At 34.8% G+C, this 14,873-nt stretch overlaps 2 protein-coding genes across 10 annotated transcripts; both read right to left on the bottom strand.

Moving 5' to 3' along the window:
• Window positions 1-983: 983 nt before the first annotated feature.
• On the bottom strand, window positions 984-3,400 carry LOC112736944 (NADH dehydrogenase [ubiquinone] 1 beta subcomplex subunit 9). Its single transcript, XM_025786636.2, has 6 exons — window positions 3,100-3,400; window positions 2,965-3,006; window positions 2,714-2,795; window positions 2,277-2,332; window positions 1,533-1,606; window positions 984-1,256 (listed from the first exon to the last, which is right to left on the bottom strand). The coding sequence occupies exons 1-5, from the start codon at window positions 3,229-3,231 to the stop codon at window positions 1,565-1,567; spliced, it is 354 nt and encodes a 117-aa protein (XP_025642421.1). The 5' UTR covers window positions 3,232-3,400; the 3' UTR covers window positions 984-1,256; window positions 1,533-1,564.
• Window positions 3,401-4,603: 1,203 nt separating this feature from the next.
• Window positions 4,604-11,811, bottom strand: LOC112736942 (kinesin-like protein KIN-7E). Of its 9 annotated transcripts, none has more exons than XM_025786625.3 (15): window positions 11,088-11,811; window positions 9,807-10,101; window positions 9,133-9,222; window positions 8,945-9,045; window positions 8,719-8,832; window positions 8,555-8,636; window positions 8,422-8,489; window positions 8,255-8,320; window positions 8,038-8,162; window positions 7,485-7,821; window positions 7,024-7,125; window positions 6,790-6,931; window positions 6,102-6,655; window positions 5,496-5,809; window positions 4,604-5,227 (listed from the first exon to the last, which is right to left on the bottom strand). In XM_025786625.3, the coding sequence occupies exons 2-15, from the start codon at window positions 10,024-10,026 to the stop codon at window positions 4,912-4,914; spliced, it is 2,631 nt and encodes an 876-aa protein (XP_025642410.1). In that variant the 5' UTR covers window positions 10,027-10,101; window positions 11,088-11,811; the 3' UTR covers window positions 4,604-4,911. The 9 variants fall into 9 exon arrangements, with proteins under 9 accessions (XP_025642410.1, XP_025642414.1, XP_072069213.1 ...); XM_025786629.3 differs by having other exon boundaries at window positions 11,101-11,794; XM_072213112.1 differs by lacking the exon at window positions 11,088-11,811 and adding an exon at window positions 10,810-10,924.
• Between the last annotated feature and the right edge of the window lie 3,062 nt (window positions 11,812-14,873).

Below are 14,873 nucleotides of genomic sequence, written 5' to 3'. Positions count from 1 at the left end.
CGGAAATAAATCACAAGCCCTTATTAACACTGGGATTAACTCATATCATTCACATGTATATGATGTACTTTTATTGATGCCTCCTCTCAAAGAAAGAATGCTACTAGTTTAGTTTGAAAAAACAAAACAAAACCTCGTAAGGAAATGAATACGAACGAAAAAGAATTAAGCAGGAACATCAAATATTAGGGTGCTACAGTGAGGAATGTGAGTTTCCTGATTGGTGAAGAAACAAGTCAATGATTATGAGAATCCCCTGAGCTACAAGGTAGAAGCATACAACCATCAAGGAAGCTCCAAGCCAAATAAGCCATTGGTGCTTTGGTGGTCCAGTTGCCATGCCATATCCGAAATTGAAAGTCATTAAGAGCAACCCCAATGACATGACGCAAGTCATTATGCGCAATGTTGAACACACTCTGGCATTGAGAAAAGGAAAGAACATCTTGGATCCTGGGATCTTTGGCAACTAATTAATGTTATAACTTATAGGAAACATTTCAAGTGTACCGGGAGTACCGGTGCACCAGTTGTTTTAACCGTTGATCTGAATTATAAAAAATATATATAATATATATTAATTGAAATCAACGGTTAAAACAATTGGTGCATCGGTATTCCCTGGTGCACTTGAAATGTTTCCTAACTTATATTATACAACAGAGTGTGGCTGCATGAATAATCATCAACTTACAGACGATACGAGATTGTTCAAAAAGGAAATTCAAGCTAACATTAGTACTATTCGAAATACAAGAGACATCCTCGGTAACAGAAAAGAGAAAACTACTAGGTTGTGTTTGAAATTAAAAAAAAAATAAGTATATTATGAAATCATATTCCCGGACGTGAAAAAACTCATTTGTCTCCCAAACTCACCGTAAAGCATTTATCTAAGTAACAATTAAAGCAGTTGCCGCTTTCCGTGGAGTTTATCCTCAAATCTTAGATGGTGAAATAGTAGGAGAAAAATGGTACCGCAGTTAAGGTTCAAATGTTTACGCTGCAAGAATGCTATGAAATGCAAATGAAAAGTGTCAGCATTGAATTTGCAGTTTGATATATGCATTCATACAAATCCAGCAGTAGAAAATGCTACTTTAGGTTTATGACCATAAAGAGACTCCTTCACACAAGGATGAGTTAAAACAGAATCTCAGTACATCCAGTGTTCCAAGAACAGCGAGGGGCACCGGAGACGCACTAATACAGCAGGAATTCATTTTCCTCAACATCAGAAGCATGGTTGGACCAATCTACATCAAAATTGAAAACAGTCAAAAAATTAAAAGCCATAGAAGAAGTTCCGCAGCAAGAACTGTGCCAATCAGCAATGGGAGAAAGAAAGTGCACACCACAACGCATCCCATGATTAATCTTAATCATAATACAAATAAAAGGATCAGGAATTTGGTGATGTAGCATAGAAATATGTGATCTGTCTTTTAATTTCAAGCATGTTTTATTTGTAATGGTGCATACTCACAACATAATCCACAATCTAGTAAGCATATTATAAGTTAATTGATTACCTTTATTCATTACAAGAAAAAAGCTTATGATTTCAGTCATTATCTTCACGACCAAAGTTATAAACTATCTCAATCTGCAGCAAGAACAGAACTCCAGATTAGGTAAAAAAAATAAGCATACTCCAAGGCACTAAAACATCAAACGATAACTATCCCAGTCTCACACCAACCTATAACTGGTAACTTGAGGATCTCATAGGAAAAACGAGGAAAATGATTGAGGATCAGAGAAAGGCACACATGGATACCTTAACTCTCAAATAAAAGAGGGTTTACTCCTCTCCTATGCCTTTACATTTACCAAGACAATTACAACAACAAAGTCTATTCCAATTATGTGAAATTGGATACACAGCAAACAAAACCAGTGTTTTATCAAAAAAAAAAAAAAAAAAAAAAAAAAAAACCATTTAAAGAAACTCTTTCTTAATGATTTCATAAATAAAAACTCTACCTAAATATTGGCTTACCCTTTAACCAAACTAACTCTCTAATTCTAACTATTTCTTCACATTACCATCCCTTGCAACATAATATGTATAGTCATAACTATTGAATAATTGAAAAGTGAAAAACAAATCACTAATCTATAGAAGAGTAAGATATCATGTAACAAGGGGAGTATCATATCCAATAATAGGTATACAAAAGAATAAGCATTCAGCCCACCAAGATTGAGTGTATCAACTGAGAGAGATGGGAAAATAGACATGATAAACTTGGTGTATAATCATAGAGACTTACCCCCTCGGGTGGAGTTGGGTTGCGAGTAAACTTGGAACCACCAGGAGCCCAAGGAACTATTACACATTAGCAAACACGAGTAAATAAACAAGGTTAGTATCAAAATTGAACGGAATAATAGAGCAGGAAAAAGAAAAAGGACCACTGCATAGGATTTTACAAACTGCAGATACAAGTTACAGATTATCTGAAGATCCGAAAACAATAACAAGTTAATAACTAAAAGGAAGTTCCTTGTCTTGGCGCCTACGCTCTAAAAGGACCCGCACCTCAGACAAATTGCATATTTCACATGATTGGTAATTGAATTACATAGAAATGCATAGAGTAATCAGCTCTAAAACCGAAGTTTACATTCAAGATATTAAAATATTGTTCTACAAATTGTTTAAGAAAGCAGTGTAAGTAGCAAAATCTGAGTGAGATAATGTTGTTACCTATATAAGGATCAGGGTGGCGCCACTTATTGTAGGTAGCTTCACCATCTTCTATCATCCGATCGATGGTATCAAGGTCTTCCTGTTAGTCACATTGATCACTTCAATTTCATAGTTCAACGCATAACAAATCTAGAATACGCACTCTAACAAATAACAAGTATTGTAGTAGGCACTAATCAAATGCAACATATTTCAAGTCTTAATTTAGTACTAATTAAAAAGAATGCAATGTTGGATCAGAAACGAACCACGTGTCTGTGTTGCTCGAACCTTTCGCGGAGGTTAGCTGCCTGAAAAAGATGAACAAGAACAAGCAAAAACGGTTATACATAACCAGAGAGAGAGAGAGAGTATGTGGGAATGGAAAAATGAAGAAATGGTACGTCGTCGTAGAAGAGGTGACGATGGACGGCCCAATTGAGGGTGTCTTTGAGGGCGCGTCTGTAGAGGATCCGGACCCTCTCTCTTTGCGCCGCCCTCCGAGCAGCGTGCGCCGCCGTCGATGTCAGACTCATCCTTCTTCTTCTTCCCTTTCGATTCTCTCTCTCTCTCTCTCTCTTTTGCTTCTCTTCGGCACAATTTCACAGCTCACATCTGAAAGCTGAAGCTAGATCAAACCAGAGACTGCCTACCACAAACGACGTCGTGTCACCTGTCAAGGTAAACGACGTCGCATCATAATTCATTCTGGACCATGCTGTGCTGGGCCTTTATCAAATCAAAAAGCCCTAAATTGAAAAAAAATTATAAAATGTCACCGTCCAAAAATATTATGGGACAAATTCGTTTAATTTGATGACAAAAACTTTTTTTTCCCCATATTGAGATAGATAAACCAAATAATAATATTAATTAATTAATAATATGACAGTCAAATGACAAAGGATTATTTTATCTCAAAAATGTTTCATAAAGATTAATCAGTTTGTAAAACTGTAAAAGAACTAATTTGCCCCCTTTTTTTTCCTATTTCAAGTTTGATTTTTACCAATATTTAGTTCTCAAAACGACATGTTAAGTTTATTGACTTTTAAAGAAATACGTAGGCCATAGAATTTCATTTTAAATATTTTCATTTTATTCAATGACCTCCATGATTTTTATCAAAAGTTTCTTTAGCATTTTTCTATGGGTATAACCGTATAGCGTAAGCTCTAAGAAACAAATTGAACTAGGTTAGTTGACTAGCCTTTCTGATCATTGCGATTATCTATGTAAGAAATGCTTGATTTGCTTAGTAAAATAAATTTAAAAAATCTTCACCCTAAAAGCGATTTGCACACATTCTTTAACAAAATACATTTTCGGTTTTGTGAAAAAAAAAAATTTAGATTTAAACATCATTAAATTGGTAACTTAAAATATTTTATAATCAGTTATTTTTTGCCGACGTGTGGTGTTTCCCACGGTATCTCCCAACCCGACAGGTCAAGGACTAATCCGTTGCGGATTTGAACTCCATTTAAGAGTCTGCCGCTGACCAATGGGTTGCTGCATGCACAAGGCAGGATTCAAACCCCCGACACTTGCTTAAGCGGACGAGTGAGTTGACCACTCGACCAACTCACTCGACCAACCCAAGTTGGTTATGTAATTAAATGCATATATAAAACTATTTTCACATCGAAATTAAATTATTGATCCATCAGTGATTAAATTCTTACTTTCTCACTATACCAATATTTTTTCTTTTAGAAAAAATTGATCCTTTCTTTTCTATTGGAATCACTTTTGTTGCCAGTCTTGTGGCTTATTCCTTAGATATGTAGCATTTTGACATTAGCAGTTAAAAGAAGTGTATCCGTGTTTCGACTTGAAACCTACCAAAGTAGTTAAGCTAATCAGAATAACAAACCTAGCTAATACATACAATACAAGAGAAACTCGTTTAAAACAATAATACACTAATCTACTCTGCCTCTACAATATTATCCAAAACATCTTTACAAAGAAGCAAGCAACTCATCAAACAATTGTGCTCGATAAAATTAGAAAAAAGAAACCAATCCGTTAAATGGTACACCAAAATCATAACCAGAACCACCCAAAAGCCAAACATCAGGAACTCGTACATTTCCATCTCCACTGAAGAAAGAATGCTAAGCATGTCAAGTGTGAACAGTGATCAGAAACTATTCGATATCATGTCTACAATGCTGTACACGTGTCACGTGTGTGTTATCCACAAACAAACCTTAGAGAGATGCTCTGCTGCTTCTCCATGAAGATCTACGTACTGTGTGTTGGGGTGTGAAGCTTAGACCAAACATCTCCTTAAGGGCCATACCCTGCTCTGAGAACCTCACCAACTTTGCAACTACTGTGGCACTCTCCATTACATGGTTCATATCATTAGTGTTACTCCATAAACGGGTTGCTAGCTGCATCCTCCTGCGCTTCGAATCCAACGGAATGTCCCATTCCTTGAACAGCTTTGTTCTCTCATCTGCAGAAAGCCTTTTCTGCATAAGCTTGACCAGCATTTCTCTCTCTCGCCGAAGAGCCTTCACACTGCAACAACATGAAATACGCACACGAGTAAATACCATTGCAGTGCAAGTAACAACTAGATTTTGTGTCATGAGCACAAATAACCTTATATTTCTTGACACATTATTTTTAATTTAGCAGCACAAGGTTTCTCGATTACAAAAAAATGTTGGCTATATATCAGACACTGAAATATATCACATTATTTTGGTAAATGCACACTTGGATTCATGTTCCAAAATATATCAGATACTGAAATAAAAGCATAAGTGATGGAGGCAGAGAGAACCTTGCAGCAAGCGTGATTGTTGGAGCATCCTTCAGAGACCCGTTTGCACTGAAAAATGTTTCTTTGAGGAAAGTTAGTCTTCTCAGCTCTACCTCCATGTAAATCGAGTCTTTTGGATCACCCCTGAACAAAAGAAAGAAGTAGGTCCTGTGCGTCAATGGTACGCAGCAAGCTTTCCACAGTTCAATTATCTCCCTTTGTTGCTTTGTGAACTGCAGAGACCAATTTAGAGGAGTTCCAGGTGCCTCTAACATTGGATCAACCCCTACATCTTTCACATTCTTCACGGATGATTTTCCTTGTGTCTCTTCACCCTAAAAGTCAGAAATGTAGGATTCAGTCATCAAGCATCGAGATAAATGACGACCCTGTGCTTTTTTTAAAGGGAAGGGCATTCAGATTTTAAACATCAAGTGGACAATGATCCCAATAGAAGTGTACACGTGATAATTTATACTAATCATCCACGTTTGCTACAAGGGTAAGGTTTCACCTAATTAATTAATTATTAAGCTTTGTATAAGATTCGCCTAGATAACAAATGAAGATTCTATTTATTTTCCCCCCCTTGAAACTTATTAGAAGGCAACTGAAATTTATTCTTACCTGACCATCAACAAGCTGCTTCTGATACTCAAGTTTGACCATTTCCTTCATCCCAGCAACAAAAGTTTGAATGCTAGTAACTTCTTCTCCAAACTCATTTGCAGATGGACTTCCGATAGAAGACTGAGAACCATCTCCAAATCTTGTGGAATCCCCAAAATCTAGCGGAGCTAACTTCCTTCTCCAACTATCCGGTCTTCCAGGGAATCTTTCAAACCCATTGGCGGGAGTCCTATCCATTTCTCCTGCTCTCTCGGGAGAACCAGTCATGTGGTATTCCCTACAACTCCAGCTCCGAGTTAATTTAAGACTTCTAGAACTTGACATACTTCCTGATATGTCTTGTGAAAATTGATCAAGTAAACTATATGATGAGTTGTTTTGAATTTGACTCTCTTCTCTTCCTTCATTCATCGTTTCATTTTCCTCTCCAGATACTGTTAATGCTAATTCTCCATTGTCACTTAGTGATGGATCAAGATGTTCTGAGTTGTCTCGACTTGACTCCTCCAGCTCAATACATTGAACTTCTTTGCAAACTTCATCAGGGTATTCTGTACAAGCATAAGTAAGGAGCTGTATATACTATTGAAACTACAGGATCTGATGCTAACCCACATTTATGATAGGGCATCATTTTTGTGAAATTACATAGTACAGGCATATGGATGATAGAAGTAAGAGTTACCTTCATGACTACTTCCAGTGTCATCACCATCATCAAAATGGGGATTGTCGAACTCTCTCATGCGCCTATCTGGACGGTGTGGACCACAAATACTTGATGATTCAGATACTGAATGGTCATCATCCCAGTTATCTTCCCCGTCCTGAAAATTAAGGAAAAAAGCGAGAATCAAAATTTAGAGGCTTAACCGCTAATTTGTGACATAATTTTCCGTTATTAGGAAATGAAAATTACTTTTTTAGATTTCTGATCCTCTTTGATCATGCGAAGCAAATCCTCAACCCTTGATTGAGCAAGATCACGTTGCTTAGCTAGCTCCTTAACTTCCTTCTCCAACTGAATAATTGGAAACCAGGTTATTAACATTTAGTTAGTAATAAGAATGTGATATGCACGTTGGCCAATGCAACTTGAAAAAATCCCACACTTTTCCTTAAAAAAATAAATAAATAGAATAGAAGACATTGAAGCAGACTATTAGGGACCTATGAAACTCAGTTCTACCCTTCTTATCTATTGGGATACATAAATTCATGAAGCACAAGTATTGTTCAAAAAAACATGTACCTAGGAAAGAGAGGTTAATAATGATATACAAGATTGTTCTAAATCAACATCTTGTAAGTTCCACAACTAGGTCTAGTCCACAATCAATATAAAATTATAAACGCAATGGAATAGGAATTCAAACTGACCTTTTCTATCTGGAGATCCTTCTTCCTCAACAATGATACGTAATCACAATTGGAGGCAGTGGGATTAGGGGTTCTTAACTCACTTTCCAACCTAGCTACCTCTTTTTGCAATTGCTTAACCAAGGCCTTATCAGACATCACCACATTAACCTGCGCTTTGGTGGTCACTTCTTTTGCACAACAAGCAAAAAGAAGCGTGTTTCTTGTTTGCTCAACATGACTTCGTGCAGGGCTCAATGTACAAATAATGGCTGTTCTAGCATTGCCACCTATGGAAGGCTGAAGTATGCGTGTCAACTTTGAATCTCTGTAATTAATGTGTCCATTTCTTCCCTTGCTGCATTTAATCAAATTATGTCAGTGGAAATTCAAGGGTTTCTTCTCATATTTGATGCTAGAGGCAGAAACTAAAATTAGCGAAAGGCAGTTTGAAATGCATCATCTAGCATTAAGAAAACCAAGGTTAAGAGATAGGCAGCCAAATAAAGAACTAAACTACATTAAAAACTAAGCACACATGACATATATAATACGAATGGAAGAAGTAGGCAACCTCAGCTTGCGGATGACTGTTCCAAGAGTAAGTAAACTCCGGTTTATATGACAACCTTCTTTCAGTCTCACCCCAGCTGATGATAACTGAGATGCACGCTCACTTCCGGCCAAATCAACAAAATTCTGCAAAGAAACAAAACAAAGTTAATTTCAAAATTTTTGGTAAGGATTTATTGCCTAAACAAGAAGGAGTACTTTTAAAAATGCAAACATACCACGCTGGCAGCTAGGGTGGCTGAGTTACCTTTGCCCAAGAATTCCCTGGCAGAACTTTCTATTGTCTGAAACAATACAATTTCAATATTAGGAGCTTTTTTTTTTAATTATTTTTTAAGATATAAAAAGTACAAGAATTTAATTACAGAAATGGAAAGGCACACACCAATCTGATAATTTGATGAGATCTTGAACTCTTTTCATTTAGGTATGTCTCTCCTACCTGTCTCTGAGCTGCAAGGATAAATTAATGTAATGCTTGATTGTACAAACAACCTAAAAAAAACTATACAAGCTACCTTCACAAAATGATAGAAGCTCTTGCAAATGCCCCCAGTCCCGTAAGTTCTCCTCTGTAAGTTTCTCTAAAATGGGTCCTCTCTGAGAAAAAAGAAATGAAAACAACCATTAGTTATGCAATCCATTTTATGAAATTTCAACCTAATATATGAAAGGTATTCACCTCAGGATCATCACGCAGCCTAAGTGGAGTATTGTCTGTACTGAGGAGGTCTCTAACAACTTCATTGTAAATTTCAATTGCTGAGAACTTTATCACAAATGCTCTTTCCTCATGCTATAAAGGTCACATTAAACTTGTGTTAATAGCACTGGGTAATGTTATAGTAAAGAACTGATAATGAAGAGTCAAACAGACAGTTGAAAACTTTGGTAGCCTAATTATTTACCCTTTTTATATAGTCAAAAATATCTGCTACAGCATATTCAGTTATTCCAACCATTGTATATGTCTTTCCACTGCTTGTTTGCCCATATGCAAAAATACTGGCTGAAAGGACATATAATTATATGAACACCTAGTAAACAAAACGGGAGATGGATTTAAAGAAACTAGTGGGTATAATAATATACTTACAGTTAATCCCATTAACAACTGAAAGAGCGATTTCTTTTGCTCCTTCCTCATACACCTGTCTTGTATCACAGTCACCCCGAAATACTCTGTCTACCAATCATAACAAAATTTCATAAACATTGTGCATAAGTGGACACCAAGTCACCAACACAGCATACAGTACCTTAATTGAGAATGCACCAAATGTGATTGTTTAATATCAACTTTTGCGGGCAAAAATAAAAAAGTTAAACAATCATAGAGATTGACACATTAACCAGTTATGTCAATTAAGACAAACATACAAATATAATTTTACAAATTGTTGAATAGCCACTAACTTTATCTTTCAAAGTTAAACAATCATAGAGATTGACACAGGTTTATTAGGGAAGACTGCATCTCCATCACCGTAAGTAAAAAAGTAACTGGATCTGATAATGTTCAACTTATCAAAGCTAATAATCTATGTTCTCCAAGTAAGAAAAGTGATCCCTTAGAGACTACACATGTGTTGAATCCAACATACATTACAAGTTCCAAATTATTGTTATTATAAGTTAAACACGAAGCTGCGAAGTTTTAAAAACAACACGGACTTTCCTAATAATAAAACGGATTAAAAGTAGGCTTTTTCCTATGAAATCCGCAGGTCCTTAATAAAAAAACATATTAACGACCAGTCATTTGCTTACCAAATGTATAGGCACTTGGAAATGTTGAACCCTCCCGTAATGTGTTCCGGTACAAGACGGTAGTATCATTAATGCATTCCCAGTCTGCGGTTTCATTTGCAGCAGTTTCCTTCTCATTCAAAGGCCTTAGCCTTATCAACACAAAAATCTTCTCTTCGCGACCACTTAGCGCTTGCATCTTCTCCCATTTCAGCAGCTCCTCACCACCAATAGCCCCCATTTTCTCACACTTACCTCAATATTCTCTCCAATTCACAAGCTCATCAGAAAACTCCGAGCAACCCCATAATGGATCCTATAAGAGCAAGACAAAGTGGTGTGGTTAACTAACAAACCGATTCCATTTTCTAAGCTGCATGATACAGCTGAGAGTTCAAGATAAACTAAAATCACAAATGGGAGATCACCAATACAACAGAATGGTTAATTTTCCTTTGATAAATAAATAGAAAATAACAACAACACTAACAAGGAGTCTAACTTTAGATCGTGCCAGACCAACACAAGAAAGAAAAGAGCAATGACAAAAAAACAGAATGCTAACTAATTACGTTTTTATCATATCATCAAAAAAAAAAATTAATCGGTAGTTGGCATTATAATATCACGACCACAAAAAGCTTCTGTTTTAAGAGACAGATTGATAAATCATAGGTTTAGTACAATTAAAGGATATGCTAGCCATGTTGATTATTCTTTGGTACCAAGCTTCATCCAGAGGAAAACATGAAAAAATAAATAAATTAAAATAAATAATACACACTAGTGATAAAAAGAAAAAAAAAAGAAAAGCAAGCTGGGGCCTAATTCCTAAACAGATATAGCGGGGTTCTTCTTTTGTTTAAAAAAAAAAAAATTTAAATAAAAACTTTCCTTGAACAGTGGCCAATTCCAATGTAAGAATAGAAAGCTTTTCATTGCAGCGACCCACCTCAAAAATAATAATAATGCTTGAGAACGAAGCAAAAAAAGTTTATAGTTTTAGCATAAATTTGATATCGACCTCTGACTATGGAGTCTATGGTAGTTATGCACAGCAAAGCAATGGTCCCCATCTAACATGGGGCCATCTTTTTCAACCTTTCACCTTCCTCCTCTTTAATTATTTCTTTTTTCTTTTCCCATTCCAACTATCTACCCAACCAGAATAAAAAAAGCGACTCTCCCTCTCACACACACTTCACATTCTCATCACATATTTTTTTTCAACCTCCAGTGTCGTTTTCACGAGACGTTACTACAACGTTAGCGGTGAAAATAGTAATTCACAGATCAACTTACTTCTCTTACGAACCTGAAGCTTCTTCAGCTGCTGCTTCTTTCAGAAACAGAACACGAGACAAACATGTTGTGATAACCGAGTGAGTGGATGGATCTTTCAGAACGACGTCGTCTTCAAAATATGCTTGGATGATGACGTGGCGCTAAATCTCAGATTCCGAGAAAAGAAAAGAAGAGAAGAAGAATAATAGGAGATAAAACAGTGAAAATTGAAAAAGGAAAAACCGCAAGGAAGATGAGTTGAGTTGAGGGAGGCACGATCTGAAAGAAAATAAAAAATAAAAGCACCGAAGGCAGAAAACACGGCAGTGGCTCCGGTGAGTTAGTTTCGGTTAGTTTCTTTCAGTGTCTCACTCTCACTCTCAAACAAGCACAGTTGAGGAATGAGAATGGACCAGCAGGCACGTTTGTTCTGATCCGTTGTCAACTTCTGTTTTCTACCATCAGTGCGGAGGGAAATGACGACGGTGACCCTGAGCTGTTGACATTGGTCATTGGTGTTTGTGAGGGTGGAAAATATGAAGGATGTCACGTGATGGAGCGGCAACAACTAACAAGTGGGAAAGAGGAGGAGACTTGTTATGATGGTAGCACGTGGTGGAGAGAGAAACGCCGTTTAGAAAACGTTAGCGTCTTTAATGGGTGTGTACTGTTGCGAAACTGAAACCGTCGTCCATTGAAGTTTCCAATCCACGAAGGCACGAACCATCAGGATCCACCTCACGTTTTGGATTATTCTTTTTTTTTTTGGGGTCTAACGGTCACTCGGTGTTTGTAATTTTGAGGTTTTTTTTTTTTTTACTAAAGATAGGAGATTCGAATTCGCAACCTCTTAATTAAGTATGGAAAAATTATGCTATTTGAATTCTAACTCATTGGCTAAGGCACCTGTTATTGGAGAAAAAATTTGAAAAATAGAAATAATAATTTTATGCATTTTCGTTTGAGGAAAATGATCACGTATATATTTTAGATATTAGTAAAATTTTAGTGTAATATTTAATTATTAGATTTTATAGCATTTTTTAAAATTTTAAGAATAAGACAATATAACCGTATTGATAGGTTTTAATAAAAATATATCAAAAGTTTATAATTTCAATAAATTTTAATGTGTTTTATAAATAATAAATTTTTTTTATTATTTAGTTAAATTTATAAAAGAATGATAATAGTAAGTAGATTAAAAATACTAATAAATTATAATTCAAATAGCATAACTAAAAAATGGTGGGTTCAAGTCTCTTTATTTTTAATAAAAAATAAATAAATTAGAAACGAAAACATTTTTTATTGATACTTTTGATGCATGGTATGTTATATAGGAAAAATTCTTGTTTGAGAGGACCTCTGCTCATCTCCTAGAAGAAGATGCACAGTGTTTCTTTAATCCATGCTTCTATTTGCATATTGTTTATATCTTTCAGTTTCTTCATGCAAATTAAAAGGAATATGAGATGAAAATTGAGTCTTGACGGCAACAAGCTAAGTGATGCATATATTGATGCATGTTGTATATATTACAGCTAAAGAAATAATGCTTCATTATAAGCAGCCATAGCCATAAGATTGAAAAAACGAGGGATTGGATCCACGAGGATTCCATAAAACCATCTCAAGTAGAAAATTCATCTCATCTTTATTTATGATCTACGTGTCATAAAAAGTAACTCCACATAAATTTTTGTGTTATAAATAGTAAATAAAAACTCAAAATATCTCTCTTTTTCATTAAAAAGAACTAATTTTAGTCCCTATTATAGTCCCACTTAATTAATTAATTAAAATAATTAAAATTAATGTAGTTATTATTTTATATACAATAATATTATTAAAATTTATAAATTTAAAAATAATTCACTATTAAAAATATTAAGATTAAAAAAATTAATAATTTCATATATAATAATACTACAATTATTTAATCGCTAGTATTGCAACATCTAATTTTGTAATGTAGTTAACATTTTAAATTTTATAAATAAAAATAAATAATCCAACCAAAAATTACAATTTACACATATAAAATAAATAAACAAAATCTTCACGCAAATATAACATTGACAATTTCCAGATGCAAATGCAACAAACGCAACTGTATATAATCCGCTACACCTTGTAGCGGAACTCAATTGCACGTAATCCGCTACAGGCTATCGCGGATTACGTTGAGGGCTGCGTTACTCATAAACCGCTACACCCTGTAGCGATTTATGCTCATATGGTGCAAGGCTCATAATCCGCTACACCTTCTAGCGGATTATGAAGAGTGTGGAAAACTGAGTTGGCTTATGTTTAAAAAAATTACACTTTTTAATACCGGGTTTGTTTTGCATAGAATAAAGCATAGTTATCAGAATCGAACCGGTAATCAACCCGGTGAGACTATTGGGTCACCGGGTCACTGGTTCAACCGTTGGGTCACAGGTTGAACCGGTTGACTCGGTTATAATTAAATAATTATATAAAATTTAATTTTTTATACAAAATTAAGTTATTTTAATATTTTAATAATTTATTAATTAATTATATTAATCAAATATATATTGAAAAAGAGTTAATATTAATAAATATTATATAATTATCAATAACAAAAATATGGTATGATTAATAAAAATATTTTTGTTTATCTTTTTAATTTAAAGAATATTTAACAATATTTAATATTTTTAATAATTATATAAAATTAAAAAATAATTAATTTAAGTGAGTAAATATAAAATAAAAAATTAATTAAATTAAATATAAAATTATTTATTAGAATAAAAAGACAAAAGTGTAAGGAGATTTTAAATTTTACATGAGTAAAAGAGTTAATAAGATAAAGTTATTAATTAGGATATGTTTAAGAAGTTATAATATATTTATAAAAAGGCAATTATAAAATTAGAAAGCATGTTGGCCTGGTGGTTGACAGTATCTTTTCTTCTCCAAGAGTGCCAGGTTCGAACCCAGCAGGTGACGTCCGTGCAAAAAGTTTTAAATTGCACATGCTAACGTCATCGCGGGCTGATCGGTCCGGTTCGGTTCGCAGTTTAATCCGGTTTTCATCGATTTTTCCGAGTTTGGCTGGTTTGCTTGCTTGTACGGCTTGACTGTCAACTCGGACCGGCTAAGGGTCCGGTTCACTGGTTTTCCGATCGAACTGGCCGGTCCGGTCCGGGTTTGGCTGGTTTGCTTGCTTGTACGGCTTGACTGTCAACTCGGACCGGCTAAGGGTCCGGTTCACCGGTTTTCCAATCGAACTGGCCGGTCCGGTCCGGGTTTGATAACTATGGAAAGGGTATTTTAAGCCATTTTAAACCATTTTCTATGCAAAATAATTTTAAAAAAAATGACAGGTAAATACTGGTTATAACTATATTTTTCTTAATTTTTAAATTATTATTGACTATGTAGAGTATTTCTTTAATGTCCTAAGTTATTAGAACATTACAAATTTTTATAGTACTTCTAACATCTTTTAAGCCATTTTTTTAATTATTTTGTATAGAATAAAATATTTTTTATAGTATAATTTAAATAAATTTATTTTTTTCTCAAAAGATAAATTTTATTGGTGCAATAAAATAATAGGCCCATTTTAGACTTACAACAAAAGAAAAATAGAAATTTCTCAACTAAGCAAACGTGCTAGATATTAACTCCTCATAAAGGTATGGAACGTTACTAAAAGGCGTGAAAAGGGTAAAGTGAAAAAGAAAGAATTTTTGGAGGAGGAGCGTCCTTCATCAATGGAGGTGAGTTACTGCTTCCAGAGTTTCGGACCTTATATTAAAAAAATAT

This window comes from Arachis hypogaea, chromosome 13, assembly GCF_003086295.3.
Source record: "Arachis hypogaea cultivar Tifrunner chromosome 13, arahy.Tifrunner.gnm2.J5K5, whole genome shotgun sequence".
Taxonomy (NCBI): Eukaryota; Viridiplantae; Streptophyta; class Magnoliopsida; order Fabales; family Fabaceae; genus Arachis; species Arachis hypogaea.
This window is presented reverse-complemented; position numbering and strand designations above follow the sequence as displayed.

Excerpts from the sequence above, each read along its gene's own strand:
- LOC112736942 (XM_025786625.3), bottom strand. The coding sequence starts at position 10,026 with ATGGGGGCTATTGGTGGTGAGGAGCTGCTGAAATGGGAGAAGATGCAA. Across the intron at positions 5,810-6,101 it reads AGCAGCTTGTTGATGGTCAG|GGTGAAGAGACACAAGGAAA; the intron begins GTAAGAATAAAT and ends TCTGACTTTTAG. Across the intron at positions 5,228-5,495 it reads ACAATCACGCTTGCTGCAAG|TGTGAAGGCTCTTCGGCGAG; the intron begins GTTCTCTCTGCC and ends ATGTTGTTGCAG.
- LOC112736944 (XM_025786636.2), bottom strand. The coding sequence starts at position 3,231 with ATGAGTCTGACATCGACGGCGGCGCACGCTGCTCGGAGGGCGGCGCAA. Across the intron at positions 2,333-2,713 it reads CCACCCTGATCCTTATATAG|TTCCTTGGGCTCCTGGTGGT; the intron begins GTAACAACATTA and ends AATGTGTAATAG. Across the intron at positions 1,607-2,276 it reads ACCCAACTCCACCCGAGGGG|ATTGAGATAGTTTATAACTT; the intron begins GTAAGTCTCTAT and ends TTCTTGCTGCAG.